Here is a 17,682-nt window from a genome sequence, read left to right on the forward strand (position 1 = left end):
TGGAGGGGCATTTGGCCACACAGTCATAGGTACATAAGGAGTATAGTAGGGGGTTGAGAACACAGCCTTGTGAGGCACCGGTGTTGAGGATGATCTTGGAGGAGGTGTTGTTGCCTATCCTTACTGATTGTGGTCTGTGAGTTAGGAAGTTCAGGATCCAGTCGCAGAGGGAGGTGCCAAGGCCCAGGCCAGTCACTTTCCATGGGTTGACCTTCAAGAAAGCTGCTCTGACATCTGCAATGGTGACCCCAGATACAGGTTCATCCAGGGCTTCCAGGGTGGAGGGCATGCTCTCGCTGACCTCTTGCTCAAAACGGGGGTAGAATGCATTAGCTCATCAGCGAGGGGTGCGTTGGAGCCGGCGATTTTACATGCCTTCATCTTATAGCCTGTTATGTCTTCCAGACCTTGCCATAGTCGGCAGGGGTCAGTGTGGCTAGCCTGGGATTCTAGCTTGATCCGGTATTGTCTTTTGGCATCTTTGATGGATCTCCTTAGATTGTATCTGGCTTTCTTATATAGGTCAGTGTCGCCTGACTTGAACGCCTCAGACCTGGACTTCAACAAGCCGTGGATATCCCTGTTCATCCATGGTTTCCGGTTGGGGAACACACGGATTTGCTTCTTTGGCACACAGTCTTCTACACACTTACTAATGAAGTCAGTTACTGTAGTGGCGTACTCGTTCAGGCTGGTCGCAGAGTTTTAAATACTGACCAGTCCACTGACTCCAAAGCAGCCCCATAGGAGATCATCCAATTCCAACATAGCATGACTTTCTTTGATGGATTCTCCCAATTCAGTTTTTGCTTGTAAGCTGGGAGCAGGAGCACAGCCTTGTGATCTGATTTGCCAAAGTGTGGGTGGGTGATAGAGTGGTAGGCATGCTTGATATTTGTGTAGCAGTGGTCTAGGATGTTTGGGCCTCTGGTGGAACAGGAGATGTGACGGTGGCAACGTGGTAGTTCGGACTACCAAGTGGGACTAGCTTAGGGGTTAAACAAAAAGGGTGGCAGGGCCGAAGGGCCTGTTTCCATGCTGTAATCCTCTGACTCTATGACTTCAGCATCCAGTACCTGGAATATTTTGAAATACGACACTATTTGAGTTCTCAATTATTTGTGACCATTTGAGTGTCCCACTGCTTCCAAAAAAGCTGAAGGAAATGATTGCTTCTCAAGAAATATGTTCAAGGCAGCAGATATCTGGTCCAACAGGGTCTCCATGTTCAAGAACCAAACACTGGTTAGAACCAGGAGCCTATCCATATGAGATCTGAACCAAATGCAACAATTTAAATGCTAGTACTGATCCAGGAATCCCCAAATTAAATGTTTTCATTCCTTTATGCGTTGAAAGATAGAAGACAGGAGCAGAGGAGGCCTTTTGGCCCTTCGAGCCTGCTCCGCCATTCATTGCGATCATGACTAATCGTCCAACTCAATAGCCTAATCCTGCTTTTTCCCCATAACCTTTGATCCCATTCGCCCCAAGTGCTATATCTAGCCGCGTATTGAATACATTCAATGTTTTGGCATCAACTACTTCCTGTGGTAATGAATTCCACAGGCTCACCACTCTTTAGGTGAAGAAATGTCTCTTCACCTCCGTCCTAAATGGTCTACCCTGAATCCTCAGACTGTGACCCCTGGTTCTGGACTCCCTCACCATTGGGAACATCCTCCCTGCATCTACTCTGTCCAGTCCTGTTAGAATTTTGTAAGTCTCTATGCGATCCCCCCTCATTGGTCTGAACTCCAGCAAAAACAATCCTAACCTAGTCAATCTCGCCTCATACATCAGTCCCTCCATCCCCAGAATCAGCCTGGTAAATCTTCGCTGCACTCCCTCGAGAGCAAGAACATCCTTCCTCAGAAAAGGAGACCAAACCTGAATACAATACTCACCAAGGCCCTGTATAATTGCAACAACACGTCCCTGCTCTTGTACTCGAAACCTCTCATAGTGAAGGCCAGCATACCATTTGCCTTCTTTACCCCCTGCTGCACCTGCATGCTTACCTTCAGTGACTGGTGCACAAGGACACCCATTGCACACACTCCTCTCCCAATTTACAGCCATTCAGGTAGTAATCTGCCGCCTTGTTTTTGCTTCCAAAGTGAATAACCTCACATTTATCCAGATTATACTGCATCTGCCATTGATTTGCCCATTCGCCCAACCTGTCCAGTTCATTCTGAAGGATCTCTGCATCCTCGTCACAGTTCACCAACCAACTTGGTATCTTCTGCAAATTTTGTTCTCTCATCCAAATCATTAATATATATTGTGAATAGCTGGGGTTCCAGCACCGATCCCTGTGGCGCCCCGTTAGTTACTGCCTGCCAATTTGAAAAGTACCCATTAATTCCTACTCTTTGTTTCCTCCCTGTCAACCAGTTATCTATCCATCTCAATACACTTCCTCCAATCCCATGATCTTTAATCTTGCATGATAATCTCTTATGCAGGACTTTGTCAAACGCCTTCTGAAAGTCCAAATATTCTACATTGACTGGCTCCCCCTTGTCAGCAATACTAGTTACATCTTCAAAGAATTCCAACAGATTTGTCAAGCATGATTTCCCCTTGATAAATCCATGCTGACTCTGCCTGGTCCTGCCACTGCTTTCTAAATGCTCTGCTATAAAGTCCTTGATAATGTATTTGAAAATTTTCCCCACTACCGATGTTCAGCTTACTGGTCTCTAATCCTCTGTTTTCTCTCTACCACCCTTTTTGAATATTGGAGTGACCTTAGCTGCCCTCCAATTTGCAGGGACTGTTCCCAAGTCTATAGAATCCTGGAAGATGACGACTAACGCATCCACTATTTCTAGAGCCACTTCCTTAAATACTCTAGGATGTAGATTATCAGCCCCTGGGGATTTATCCGCCTTCAATCCCATCAATACAATCTGTTAAAGTTCATGATATATTCCTCCATGAAGTCTGTTTTCCAAAATCTAACAAAGTATGACATGTCTCATCGGCAGTTAATTGATTGTCCTTGTAAATTTCATCCAATAGCTTTAATAGAAGCTGCCAAGCTTCTTCTTTTTCCTTCTGAATGCCTCAAAAAAAATGCTTCCCTCTGATTTTACTAATTTAGGAAGTGACGATGCCAAGGATATACCTGGTTTCATCTTTGGTAGCAACATAACCCATGTCCACATGTCCATTTCAGTCTTTCACTGGGCATATGGTTCAGACTCTGTCTACTAGGATTTTAGTTTTCTGAGTGATTTTATTTTCTTAGCTTCCAACCTTCACCTTTTAAGCATCCATTCTTTGCGGCCATATTCTAATTCAAAAACCAGTTTGTGTAGAATTGAAATGAATCAATCTTTACACACACTTCTATTTATTTACAGAATTTTACGCAACAAGTAGATATGTACTTGTCTGTGTCAGTTTGCAGGGGTCTGGGTGAATCCCCAGTCAATGCCCACTACCTGCATGCAATTAAACTCAATTAATATTAAATATGTATTTCCTTTGATTATTTTTCAGGAAGCACAAGCATATGCAGAAGACTGTGGTCTGCTCTTCATGGAGACATCAGCTAAGACAGCAATGAATGTCAATGATATTTTTCTTGCAATAGGTACAATGTTTTGGATTGCAATGTTTTCTTTGACTTAGATCTGGATTACAAATGCGCAAAATCTGAATGCAAATTGATTAGGTTAAAACACAGAATCTGCCTGAGTTTGTGGGACAAATGAATAATGTGATTCCTCAAATTCTGCTGCAATGTAAGTCCTTCACGGGATCCTAGATATATGCATTGTTCTACCATTGAGGACTTGAAATGTATCTTTTAAAATAGGGTCCTTGGTTTAAAAGAATTTCTCCTAAACCACCCCTAATTCTCAGTAAAAATATAAATTAATTCTGCTCCTTCAACATGAGGAAATACTTTGTTTTCCTGCTCACTTTATTAAACCTCATTATAATTATTTAATAAATGTACTACCAAATCTCTCTCCACCTTCTCTGCATGGTGATACAGTGGTTAGCACTGCTGCCTCAGTCTGTCTACACGTTCTCCCGTGTCTGCGTGGGTTTCCTCCAGGTGCTCCAGTTTACTCCCTCAATCCGAGAGATGTGTTGGTTAGGTGGATTGATTGTGCTAAATTCTCCCTCAGTGTACCCGAACAGTCACTGGACTGTGATGACTAGGGGATTTTCACAGTAACTTCATTGCAGTGTTAATGTAAGCCTACTTCTGACATTAGTAAATTAACTTTAACTGCAATAGTGGAAATAGGCCTTATAACTGTAGTTTCCCATCTCTGGCATCATACTCGTGAATCTCCACTATATTTCTTATGGTTTCTTTCTATAATGGGGTGCTGAAAATTGCGACCCTCTATTTGCGACTTAACTATCAATTTATATGAATTCATCATTACCTCTTTACTGTGTGTGGATGTTTTCCTATTTATTTATTGATTTATTCACCTGCACTTGTTTTAGAGAATAATGTGTTTGAACATCTAGGCCTCTATTCATTCACACTCTTCAGTGTCTTTCCATTAGGTGTGTAATCCATTTTTATTTCTCCAAAATATATTATCTACACATTGACAAAAGCTACATCCCTCTCCATCCCATCCTGCTCATTTTACTCCCTTGTCTGCCCCTGAAATTCATTACAATTCTCTCCACTGTTTGTGGAGACTTCTACTTTTCTGTGAAGAAATTTCAAGTTTGTATTTTCTATACCCAAGTTCAAATCATTGCGATGTAACATGAGAGAGAATATCAGTGATCCTAACAGTCTTTTATCCTCATTTATTTGCTTCCTGTCCACCAATCAAGGTTCCGTTTGTGCTGCTATACTTCCTCTTCTGCCATACAAATTTTGTTTTTCTACCATGATTGTTAAAATAAGTCAAACAACAAAAAAAGCCTCTAGGCAAAACCCTTAGCTTTAAGTCCCTGCACCTCCTGAGTGCAAGTTTCCAAGTGCTTTTCACTAGGCTTGGGACCATAGTTGAAAAGATGGCAGTGCTATACATAATGTGTGTTTGAATAATTTGTGTACTGTCATTCTCTCCCTTCAAGCATCTCTCGCACAGTCCATGTTCACATTTGTGCTCACATAAAAAAGATCAAATATAGAATGTTGAATCCTGCCTAACACTTCACACCAGAGCCACATTTTGCTTGGTTAAACCCTATGCTACTTTGTATAGCTTGATGTTTGTTTCTCTTCCTATGGTGCACAAGGCAGAATTTCATCTGTTCCCATAGCGGGGTTTTTCCTGGAGCAGGTTGCTAGCCTGTCACCAGAGTCTTATAGCTTGAGGGGTGTCCCTCCACATTTGGTATAGCCGACCAGGAGTCTCTTCCCGCTCTTATCACATTCCATTGGCATTGATACTCAGCCTGTTGGCTGCGTTATGAATGCACCTTCCTTGGCTATCAAGTACTGGGTAGGACTCTAATCTGGAGCTTCTGGCCACTGCACCACAAGACCAGCTGTATAACTTTGTACCCTCATGTTATTTCACTCTGTTACTTGTAACATGGCAACATTGGGGTGGGAGAACTGGTTTATGTTTTATTATTTGAATTGAAATGTACTAGCCAGGTTAACTCTGAAGATTGCAATGAAACCTGTACATTATGGTTCTACAAAATCAGAAAATTTGTGGCTCAAGGTGATTGTACAAATATCCGAAATAGGAGCAGAAATAGGCAATTTGGCCACTTGTGATTGCTTCACCATTCATTAAGATTATGCTTGATCTGTTTGTGTTGCAAATTTCACATTCCTATCTACCCCGTTAACCTTAGATTGCAAGATAGTCAATCTACTTCTACCTTAAAAATATTCAGTGACCCCCACCTTCAACGCCCTCTAAGATAGTGTGTTCCAAAGTCCGGCAACCTTCATCTCTAAAAAGGTGACAACCCTAATTTTACAATAGTGCCCCCTAAATTCGGACTCACCCAGAAGAGGAAACTTCCTTTCCACATCCGCGTTGTTAAGACCATTCAGGATCTTGTATAATTCAATAAAGTCACCCCTCACTCTTCTAAACTCCATTGGAAACGAGCCCAACCTGTCTTGACCTATCTGTACACTATCGTTTCAACTCCATTCTGGCTTTGAATTTAGTGCAAATTAACAGAGATACCCATCCCTCATTTCCGACTGTGAAGTGAATTAGGCAGTCTGAATTAAATTCCAAAGGTATAGCATTCTACATGATGAATCATTTGAGATTGTTTGCTGGCAGTGAGTGCAAATATTCTTCATTAGTGCACATATTGTCTCACTAAAAAAACATGGATTTAAAAGGCGATAATGGCTCTGTACATTTCTTTGAGCTTTAACTTTCAAAAGTCCAGTTTTTGCTCTCGGGAGAGAACTTTTCCGACATTGAACAAGATATCTGCAAAATTTCAATGCTGCTTGGGAAAATAAGCTCAGCATTTATGATGTTGGGACCATAATGTTACTGTACTGTATGAATAGCAGCATATTATCCCAAAATGCATTTGAGACTAGGGACTGAATTAGAGCAAAATATGAGCAACACACGGTTAATGGTAGGGTCCTGGGAAGTGTTGTCCAATGGAGACACCTAGGGGTGCAGGTACACAGTTCTTTGAAAGTGGCGTCACAGCTTGACAAAGTGGTGATTGAGAAGTTTGGCACACTTGCCTTCATCGGTCAGAACATTTAGTACATGAGTTAGGACGTCATGTTATACCTGTACAAGACATTGGTAAGGCCACATTTAGAGTGCAACGTATAATTCTAGTTGCCCTGCTATAGGAAGGATGTTATTAAACTGGAAAGGGTGCAAAAAAGATTTACAAGGATGTTACCGGGACTGGAAGGTTTGAATTAAAGATGTGCGGGTTAGGTTGATTGGCCAGGTTAAAAATTGCCCCTTAGAGTCCTGGGATGCGTAGGTTAGAGGGATTAGCGGGTAAATATGTGGGGGTAGGGCCTGGGTGGGATTGTGGTCGGTGCAGACTCGATGGGCCGAATGGCCTCCTTCTGCACTGTAGGGTTTCTATGATTTCTATGAAAAGGAGAACCTGGATAGGCTGGGACTTTTTTCCCTGGAGAGTAGGAGGATGAGGTTTATAGAGGTATATAAAATCATGAATAGCCAAGGTCTTTTCCCCAGGGTAGGGGAGTCCAAAACTAGAGGGCATAGATTTAAGGTGTGGAGAAAGATTTAAAAGGAACTTGAAGAGCAACTTTATCACACAGGGTGGTGCGTGTATGGAGTGCACTGCCAGAGGAGGTGATACAATTACAACATTTAAAATACATTTGGACGGGTTTAGAGGGATATAGACCAAACGCAGGCAATATGGGACTAGTTCAGTTTAGGAAACCTGATTGGCATGGATGAGTTGGGCCAGAGAGCCTTTTTCCATGCTGTATATCTCTGACTCTATGAACGTAAAAAAGAATAATAATCCTAACCTCTCAAAAATCGATTTGTCCTTGAATATGTATGCTGCTTTAATTTTTATATGAAGATGTATGGAGCTCCTCTGTAGCAAGTCAAGGGCTGTATGTATAAGTTAAGCGTATACAGTATGTGCTGGAGCATAAATCTTTCAAAGTAAGCTATTTATCTATGTTACTAATTGTATTTCATTGTTTTCCCCCCAGCTAAGAAAATGCCAAAAAATGATCCTCAAAATCCAGCAACTGCTGCCAGAAATCGAGGGGTAAATCTTCAGGAAACGAATCAGCAGAGCCAAAGGGGTTGCTGTGGCAATTAACAGTATTTGGGCCTCAAACCACATGAACAATAGAAAATGGATATTGGAGATTTTGTTTCCTTTTTATATTATTAGCGCACATTGCTGTGCTAATTCCTTTTATTCTCTTCCATTTTGGACTACTGCATGAGTCATTCTTCACATGGTTGACTACAGGTCTCTTCTGCTTTTATCAGTCACCTGTAAAAAGTAAATGATGTAAATAGCGTGGCAAATCATTATGTAGAGGTTAGTTACCCCTTTTCACCAGATTCAATGAAGGCTTTATCTGTAAATCAAACTTTAAGGGAAAATATTCTCCCATTCTTTCCCATTCTCCTACACAATCCATTATAATTTCTTCCCATCAACTAATTTTATTACAATTACATGTACAATAAACATACAGAAGCCTAATTTGCAGATATTCTGAAATGCAATGCATAAAATCTCTGAATGCATTTTCTTATAATTCCACACATATGTTTAACTTGGGGGTAGGAAAGGTATTTTTAAAGTATAAAATAATGCAACTTTGAAAAGCTTTCAATAGTTGCTTAAGAAAATCTTTTAAGAACAACAGTGTGCTTGTTCTGATTACTTGGGCACAATATTTTAGAAGCTCAATGCTGCTTTTTGCTGTTGCAGTTTAAAACCCTTGTAGCGTCTCACCATAACATACAGTGAAATCCTATTAATTCAATAAATGAAGATTGCTTAGAACAAGACTTGTCTATAATGCAAGTGGCAGTGCCCTTCTTCATTTATCTTCCACATATCATGGCTAAGTGAAAAAAAGCTATTGGGATAAATTGTTACAATTGCCTGTTTTATTTATTTTTATGCTACTGATGAAATTTTGCTTTTCACATATGTATTACATAGCCATGTATATCTTTCTTCCCAAACATCATTAGGGAAGAAAATGTTCTACTGACAGTGCTTTGTATGTCTATTCTCGTATAGTTAATTTTGAGTGAATATTAGACATTCTTGTATAGAGTAAAGAAAAAAAGTTGCATCTAAATTTCCAAATCTATTAATTGCAGGAAGTCCTTTCTTTTTACATACTGTTGTGACAGATTGTAAGTGAGGTGCAGCATTGTTAAAATTGACAGTCTGAAGTGATGCCTTTATTTTGGTCAAATCTTAAGATGCGCACAAAGTCTTATTGCTTTTCCTAGCTTACTTCAAAAGGAAGCTTTTGATGTATTAGTTCAAATTACATTCTTGGCAGTACAATCTCCCTGAAGGTACTAATTCTAGGAGTCCAGAAAATTACCCAGTGTGCAATAATGTTGATGGTCTTTAATTGACCAAATAGATTGGCAAGGAGGATAGGGACCACCAAATCCATCGGCATGGAGAGCTGAGACCACCCTGATAGCCTAAATTGCAATGGAAAATTGTAGCATTTCTTATTGCTGTTGAGCCACATGACTGAAAACTAGACGCATTTTGACCCATCTTGAGCTATTTGTCAGAACAGCGAGACAAATGTACACAGTCAGAAGATGCAAGAAATGTTGATACCATATGGTTGAGTATTGGGATTTCATTTTGACAAGCTATCCTAAAACAGTTAGGCTTGTCAACAAGGGACTGACTGATCTGTATTCAACTCAATTTATCTGTCTTTGCTCCATGTTCCTTAATACGCACTCATAATGAAAATCATTCAATCTCAATCTTGAAAATTTTAGTCCTTGAATCTAAAGCGTTTTGGAGAGAGAATTCCAGATTTCTATTATCCTTTGTGTGAATAAGTGCTTCTTGATTTTGTTCCTAAATGGCCTTGTTTGAATTTTAAGGTTATGTCCTCTTGTACTTCATTCCCACACCAGAGAAAACACTTCCCTTAATTACTGTGATCAGGTCCCCCTTCAGTTTCTTTACTTAATGATGAATTTAATGCTTTTGATAAAATAGAAAGATGAAGGGTTTGTTGATGCCTTAGTAAATACGTCACAAAACAGGATAGTCAAACTGTACCTTGGTGGCAATTGAACACCATATCCCAGGTAGGCTAAGAATGCTGTTGAAGTACCTTGTTGGAAGTGATTTGGGGACACCAGATCAGGGCAGGATAGAGATTGACTGTAATAGACCAATAATTAAATAGCCCCTCAGCTTAATTTTCAGGTTTGTTATGGAGACTGCCTACCTAGTTGATATGCTCCTTTACTGCTGCCTGTGGAATTGCACCCCAGTATTGTCTTCAGAGCAGCTAAAAGTAGTTGGAGTGGGGAATTACAAGGAGCACTGTGTGCTGAAAATACGTTGTGATATTAAGGGAAAATTGGTGCATGATGGAAATTTGATGAAAGGGCAGGCATTACTTTTCTCTGTTTCAGCTATCCATTGCACCCCACCCCAGCCCTGCCCAATCCCACCTCAATCCGTTTGATTTGCCTTATTTTATCCATGGAATGTGGAAGATGAACACTGAGGTATTAGTGCACCTAAAATTGAATGACGTGCCTTTCTGAATCGAATCAAAGCCTGATGTAAAGAATTGCATTTGTTACATTTGTCTGTGTGCAATCATCATTTGAATGTGTTTCAATCTAATGGGTAAGCTTTTACAAATTTTCAGCCTCAGAGTTAAACTTTCCTTGTTGGTAGTGCATGTTGGGATTTATGGCAAAGAATTCAACAGGCCCCAGGTACTACATCATCCCTGATGGAAAATCCATTATGGGTCATGCTGATTTTCATGCTGAATTCCCAGATTGTTGTCTGATGGATGAAGTTTTGTATTGGGAGTGCAGAGTTGTTCAAATATAATCTTTATATGTGCAGCCGATTTGATCGGTCAGCTACTAAATTGCTAAATGCAAATGTTTTGACCAAGTTAGAGAGTTGGGGGAGGATTACTTCTCAGACAATAAAGCATGTTTCCTTCAACATCAAAAAAGATCAAGGATGAAAGCAGATTTAGAACCACTTTTTCTGTAAAGAAGAATGGCATAAAAGTGAATGCCTGGCATAGGGAAAAATTGAAAGGTGAGATTTGCTAAACATTTAACAATCATTAAATGTTTCTAAGTTTGAAAATGCTGTTATGGTGTGTGTCTTGAGTTTAAAGAAAACCTTTTGGAATGTATGATTTTATTTAATGTTACTTTTTTCTTGTAATGCTGGGGCATATGCCTCTTGCAGCAGAAAGGATGATGGATACCCCTTCACTTGTTCCTCCCTTCCCCCATTCTCTAACTCCCCATGTTGATTGGCAAGAGTGGATCTGATGAAACCTAGGGCCTCACTACTGTGATGCAGCAAATTGGTGTTCCAGCTTACTGAAATACCAGATATGGCTTTATTTATGCAGGATATATTTTCAGACCAGTATAAAACTTTTGTCGTGGTGCTGTTAATACATTCTGTGTTGTTTCTCAAAAATTCTGTTTGTAACACACTTACACAGTGATGGCATTACTTCCCAATGTTTGCATTATTGATATTTCATGTTTCTTCCCCATGCAAATTGAACTTTATTCTCAGTTAAGGGATTATATGTAATGGTGACTAGTTTTGAGAACGGTGTGTGGTTTAACATTTTTTTTCCAGAATTGTGAAACAAAAAGAATTCTGTCCAAGTCAGATTATACTCAAACTGGCTACTATTCCTTTAAAAAAAAAATCCTAAACAGTAACATTTGTTCATTGTTCAAAAACAATAATTTTAATACAACGTTGACTTACCCAAAGGCCTTACACTTGTATTTTGCAGTAAAACAAAAAGACATCAAATCCAACAAGTGAAAATGAACCATCAGCATTTGGCAGAACTGCCCAGTTATTTGAACTTAACTGAACTATTTAAAAGTACTTTCCCTGGCACGCGTTGTGATTTGATCTTTGCCATGCCTATAATTGGGTGCTCCTTTGTACCTTGGCACCTTTTGTGCTTGAGAGTCTTGTAATTCCTTACTAATGCTGAGAAGAGTGAACTTTGTGGACATTGGATGAGGGCAGGGGACTGGACTCTGCTCTGGTGCACTGCATGGTTAAATGCATTGTCTGCCCTATTCATAAAACTGTAGCCCAGCATCGGGAACGGAGGCATTAAAATTGGGGATAAGGAAATATTTTCTCTTGCCCAGTTTTCAAAGGAGGCAAAGACTGGTTATGCCATTTTATCTTGCACAAATGGAGGACAGATGTGTTAGAATTGTTCCCTGTTCTAATGGAAACCAGTGCTGTAACTTGAGTACAGTTTGAAAATAAGCATTATATAAAAAGAACACACTAATACTCTTGGGTTCAGTAGAAGTGGATATAACTTTGTAAAGAAGTTTTCAGTTGTCTTATTTTATTGCAATAAACAAAGATAAGCAAAACTTTGTGTGGATTGATGCAACTGTTTATTGATTACACTAAGGTTATATTTAAAAGGTAAATAAAAATTGAAAATAATTCATTATCTGTTTAATATATTTCTACTGGTAGCAGTGAAGTGTTTTATCTCTTAATTGGGATCCTTTGTATTAAGGTGTGAAATTGAATGCATTTTCCATTTTTATATGGTTTGGCTCTATTTTGAACTTGATGTTCTTTTACTTAATGTTAGGCTCTTCCCCTGTGGTAGGGAATGCTGTTTGGAGAAAGCACTTTTCAAAATTACATTTGTGTTAAAACTCAACAAAAAAATTCCTTTTAAATTGATGTAAATTAAATGTTCAATTCACATAGCTATGGCTTCAATTGAAAACTTTTTTTTGCAGTCACAAGCTCATATTCATCTGATCATCCCACTTCTTGCTACCAGAAGAAAGAGAACTTCCATTTCTAAGGTAACTCTGCAAATCCAATCCCCATTACATTTGAAGGCCAGATACTCAGAGGCCAAGGCAGCCACCAACATGCACACTGCAAAATGAGAATCAGTTAAACTGTTTTGATGATCAAGGCCAAGGAAGAAATGTTGTTCAGGACACCAGGAAAATGTCTTGCTCCTTTTTGAATGATTCCACTAAATCCTGTGGGCAGAATTTTATGGCGCCTCTCGTCCTGAAAACGTAAAATCCTGTCTGAGGTCAATGGACCTTTCCATGTTCCGCACCTAGCCCACTCCGGTTCCCGTGGTGGGCAGGGCGGTAAAATTCCAGTCTTTGTGTCCAATTGAACATGTAACACCTCCAACAATCCCAACATTTTTCAGTGCAGTGGTGAGTTGGCCTCTATTATGTGCTCAAATCCTGGAGACAAGCTGAACCCCACAACTCCTCCAACTTAATTCTCATTTGTTTGCTAAACCATCTAACCAGTATCACTGTCAGTGTTGAGTGCCTTTGTTTTCCTGTTTCATTAGATGACCAATCATTCCTCCACACAAAGATAGGAGATATTACAAGTGATCAGCTGGCATATTGTGATGATGAGGAAGCCTTTTAGAGTTTGGACTCTGTATATGACTTGAAGGGAAATTATTTTGTCTTTCTCTGAATCCAGTTTATATTCTATCCTTTTCCAATTCCTGAATGCGGAGGATGGGTGATAGTTGCCCTTTTATTGTATTTCTGGAATTACTTGCTATGTTTGTTGGAATTCAAATGTTCAGATCCTGTTCTATGTCGTGTACTATATCAACCTTATTTACTGGTAAAGTTGAACTGTTCTCATTGCTTATGTATTAAAAAGTGATGTCTCTGTGATAACTATTGTGATGGGTTCTAATAGTTAATTGGGTGAACATGATATGCTGATGTCCTAATTGAGTTCCCTGCAAGATGCCACTATAAGACAATATTATTTGGGTATGAATAATGCTCTTGTCACTGGTCAAGAGTCACTGTTTTCTGGTGAATTCCCTAAGATTTTTCTATCGTTTATCTGGAAGGTGCCACAACTTGTTAGCCAGGCTCAATATTGGAAATGCAGGACAGAGCATGGATATGAACACACAATTTTAGGAATTCCCAAGCTGCATGTGATCATTCTTGAACTGTGCTGAGTTATTTGATCACTGAGGGTGTTGGGAACAGCAGTAGTGATACTGGAATTTTTCTTCACAACCTTTGGGCTGGGGAGATGGCACTATCGGCCATCACCCAAATATTCTTGTCCTATCTTATTTTTCAGCTGCTTGGAAGATGACTAAGTATTACAAAAGGAAAGAAGCTTGGCTGAGCTGCGTTTCGTTCCCCATTTTGCTTCTGGATGGTTTCTTCCTGTGAGGTGTTATAGTCTGGAGTAAATCATGAAGGATAGAGTACTTTCCTTTAGTAAATCCACATTTGGCAGCCAATAAGATCTTCCAGGATCAAATCCGTTTCAACTTGGTGGATGAAAATATATTAGTGTTTTTGTATTTTTACATTGCCTATGTCTGCGGTGCTGAGAGATTTTTTTATAATTGCATATAACATCATACATACTCTGTGCTCTTTGATTCTCGCGAGAGTGCAGCTCTTTGGCATCATCCCCATGTAGCAGTTCTCCACTTGTAAGTGTTAACATTTATAGTATGTGATTTTGCTGTAGAGAACATCACTACTGAATAATAATGTTCTTGCTGAAAATCAGCTCCCTCCTATTTTTAACCATGGTTACAGAAGAATGATTAGGAACTTGAACATTGGCTGATTTGAAAGAAAATCTTGTCCCTGTCTCTGCAGCCCCAATGGTTGGGAAGGCCAATTCCAATATTACAACCACTGTTCCCCATGTCCCTTTGGCAGAGATTGGTTACTCGGCACTGTTCAGGAATTGAATATGGTATGTTCCGGTATTTATGGGTTAGTATTCCAAAGGGCAATACACGTACTAGGCGATGATGACCTTTCAGATGCAAGATTCTCAGATTATAGATATTTGGTTCAAATTAGTTGCAAGTTAATTCTGTATTGTTTCTTTGATAATTACAATTTTGCTTATTGGTGTCACAAGTAGGTTTACATTAACACTGCAATGAAGTTACTGTGAAAATCCCCTAGTCGCCACACTCCAGTGCCTGTTTGTGTATACTGAGGCAGAATTTAGCATGGCCAATGCATCTAACCAGCACGTCTTTCGGACTGTAGGAGGAAACCTACGCAGACACTGGGAGAACATGCAAACTCCGCACAAACAGCGACCCAAGTCAGGAATCAAATCTCGGACTCTGGCGCTGTGAGGCAGCAATGCTAACCACTGTGCCATCATGCTACCCAATTACTTTGATACTGATTCCATCACGGGTTTAAAAAAATATAGCATCAAACATAGTTTACGTTAAAATATATAGCGATTTTCAAGAATTGCTTCAATTTCAATTAATACTTATTAAAATAGGCATTCATAATGTGGCAAAATACTATGCCAATCATGATCAAAATCTAGAAATCTTTTAAAACTTGTCTATAGAAACAATTCTATGTTAGGGCCTTTTCAGTTTCCACTGTTACTTGTTCTGTATACTGATTGCCTCTGCCTTTTCAACTACCTTATGACCCTTGAGGTTTCTTTTCAGAGCCATGTGTGCAGATGCTTTGTTTCTCCCTCAGCCGCGCTGCTGTCTCAGATCTGTCCAGTTTCTCATTTACACAGCCCCACATCTTAGACAACACCAATCATAGAGCAAAATACTGTGGATGCTAATTATTTTGAGGCTGTGCCCTCTAGTTCTGGTTTCCCTTCTAAGTGGAAAGAATCTCTCCAACTCTACCCTATCCAGCCCCTTCATTATCTTATATGTCTCTATAAGATCACCCCTCAGCCTTCTAAACTCCAACGAGTACAGACCCAATCTGTTCAATCTCTCCTCATAAGCTACACCCCTCATCTCCAGTATCAACCTGGTGAACCTTCTCTGCACTCCCGCCAAGGCCAATATATCCTTTCGCAAATAAGGGGACCAAAACTGCACACAGTACTCCAGCTGCGGCCTCACCCAATGCCTTGTATAGTTGCAGCAAGACCTCCCTGCTTTTATATTCTATCCCCCTCACGATAAAGGCCAACATTCCATTCGCCTTCTTGATCACCTGCTGCACCTGCAGACTGAGCTTTTGCGATTCGTGCACAAGGACCCCCAGGTCCCTCTGCACAGTAGCATGATGTAATTTTTCTCCATTTAAATAATATTCCAATTTACTATTCTTCCAAAGTGGATAACCTCACATTTGCCAACGTTATATTCCAACTGCCAGATCCTCGCCCAGCCTATCCAAATCTCTCTGCAGACTTTCCACGTCCTCCACGCAATTCGCTCTCCCACTCATCTTGGTGTCATCGGCAAACTTTGATACCCTACACTCAGTCCCCTCCTCCAGATCATCAATGTAAATGGTAAACAGTTGAGGCCCCAGCACCGATCCCTGCGGCACGCCACTGGTCACCAACTGCCAACCAGAAAAGCACCCATTTATTCCAACTCTCTGCTTCCTGTTAGATAGCCAATCCCCAATCCACGCCAACACCTTACCCTCAACTCCGTGTACCCCAATCTTCTGCAGCAACCTTTTGTGGGGCACCTTATCGAATGCCTTCTGAAAATCTAAAAATGTAATCATACAGTATTATTTTATCTCAATTTATTGAAGATTTTTGACACTATCCACATTTTCCATTTGTTTCACCTTGGGCATTTGTCTAAGATGGCTTCGAACCCAGCTGTTTGAAGATTACTCATGTCAATAGACTCTTATTCTCTGTGTTTTCTGGGTTACAGAAAGAAGTTACTGGCATCTGAAGCTTTTTTTTCAGGTGTGCTCTTTTGCCCTGCATTGCGGTGGCACATAAACAGAGCATTTGTCATAGATGAGTTCTTCGTGTTTACAGTAATATTCTCTCTAACCAGGCATGATAATACATGCAAAGAGTTTTGGGGTTTCTTGCCCTCTGAATTCCTCCTGTACATGGAGCCCAACTCTACTTGGAATTTCAGATTGGCAGCATAGCAAGAATTAACTGGGGAATTACAGGTATGAAAATAAAGCCAAGCTTATTTTTAGTTTTCTTATGCATTGTATTTAATGATTGTGAAATGTATTGAACAACGGAAAGGCATCGATCCTTAGACTACCCTTTACAGCTATGCTGTGGAACATGATGATGTGGAGATGCCAGTGTTGGACTCGGGTGAGCACAGTAAGAAGTCTCAACACCAGGTTGAAGTTCAACAGGTTTATTTGGAATCACGAGCTTTCGGAGCGCTATTCCTTCCTCAGGTGAGTCCTGACGAAGGAGCTGTGCTCCGAAAGCTCGTGATTCCAAATAAACCTGTTGGACTTCAACCTGGTGTTGTGAGACTTCTTACCAGAAAAATATAGTTTATATTCTTAATCATGGCAAACACAAAATAAGATAATGGATTTACTGCAACTAATAAATCAAATTAGTTGACTTTTTTGGGGAGGGGTGTGGGGTGTGGTGGTCAGCTGTGGTGTGGAACTCTGTGTTTAAGAATAACTGACAATGGTAGATTTTCTTTTTGACTGATGTGAAATGCATACTCTCCCCAAAGACAAATATGCCACAGCCAAATTGCAGTGCTTAACAAGACATTGGCAGAACTAATTCAAGGATACCTACAAGCATGTGCAGAGACCCTGTTGGAGTTTAATCAATTATGCATATAATTAAATCTTAGAGCCTGAAATGCTTTTTGGCACTGACTGTAACATAGGGAGTGGTGGTTTGCAAATTCAATCCCACAATCAGCAATGTTCCCAATTTCAGTTGCATTGCTGTGGACTGATGCCACCTTGACAAGGAGGGAATAGTTGAGGGTTACATGCTAAGTTCTGCATTGGCCAATATTTGGATCAAGCAAATCAAGAACCTGATATAGATCTAATTCTTCATCTTGGTGCTGGACATGTGTGGGCATTGGGATAAAAATAATGGAGAAAATATAGCATGGTAATTCTCCCAGTTTAACAGCATTTGAAGGTTTTCCCTGCAAGTTTTGGAATCGCTACAGTGCAGAAGGCCATTCGGCCTATCAAGTCC

General features: G+C 40.1%; 1 protein-coding gene across 1 annotated transcript in view; it reads left to right on the forward strand.

Annotated features, from left to right (window-relative positions):
• Positions 1–13,411, forward strand: part of rab5b (RAB5B, member RAS oncogene family) — an 80,726-nt gene extending 67,315 nt beyond the window's left edge. Inside the window, exons 6-7 of the mRNA XM_078228768.1 lie at positions 3,514–3,607; positions 7,655–13,411. Coding sequence (XP_078084894.1) covers positions 3,514–3,607; positions 7,655–7,767 — 207 coding nt within the window. The 3' untranslated portion in view covers positions 7,768–13,411. The remainder of the gene's footprint in view (positions 1–3,513; positions 3,608–7,654) is intronic.
• Positions 13,412–17,682: the final 4,271 nt, after the last annotated feature.

Source organism: Mustelus asterias, chromosome 14 (assembly GCF_964213995.1).
Source record: "Mustelus asterias chromosome 14, sMusAst1.hap1.1, whole genome shotgun sequence".
NCBI classification, from domain to species: domain Eukaryota; kingdom Metazoa; phylum Chordata; class Chondrichthyes; order Carcharhiniformes; family Triakidae; genus Mustelus; species Mustelus asterias.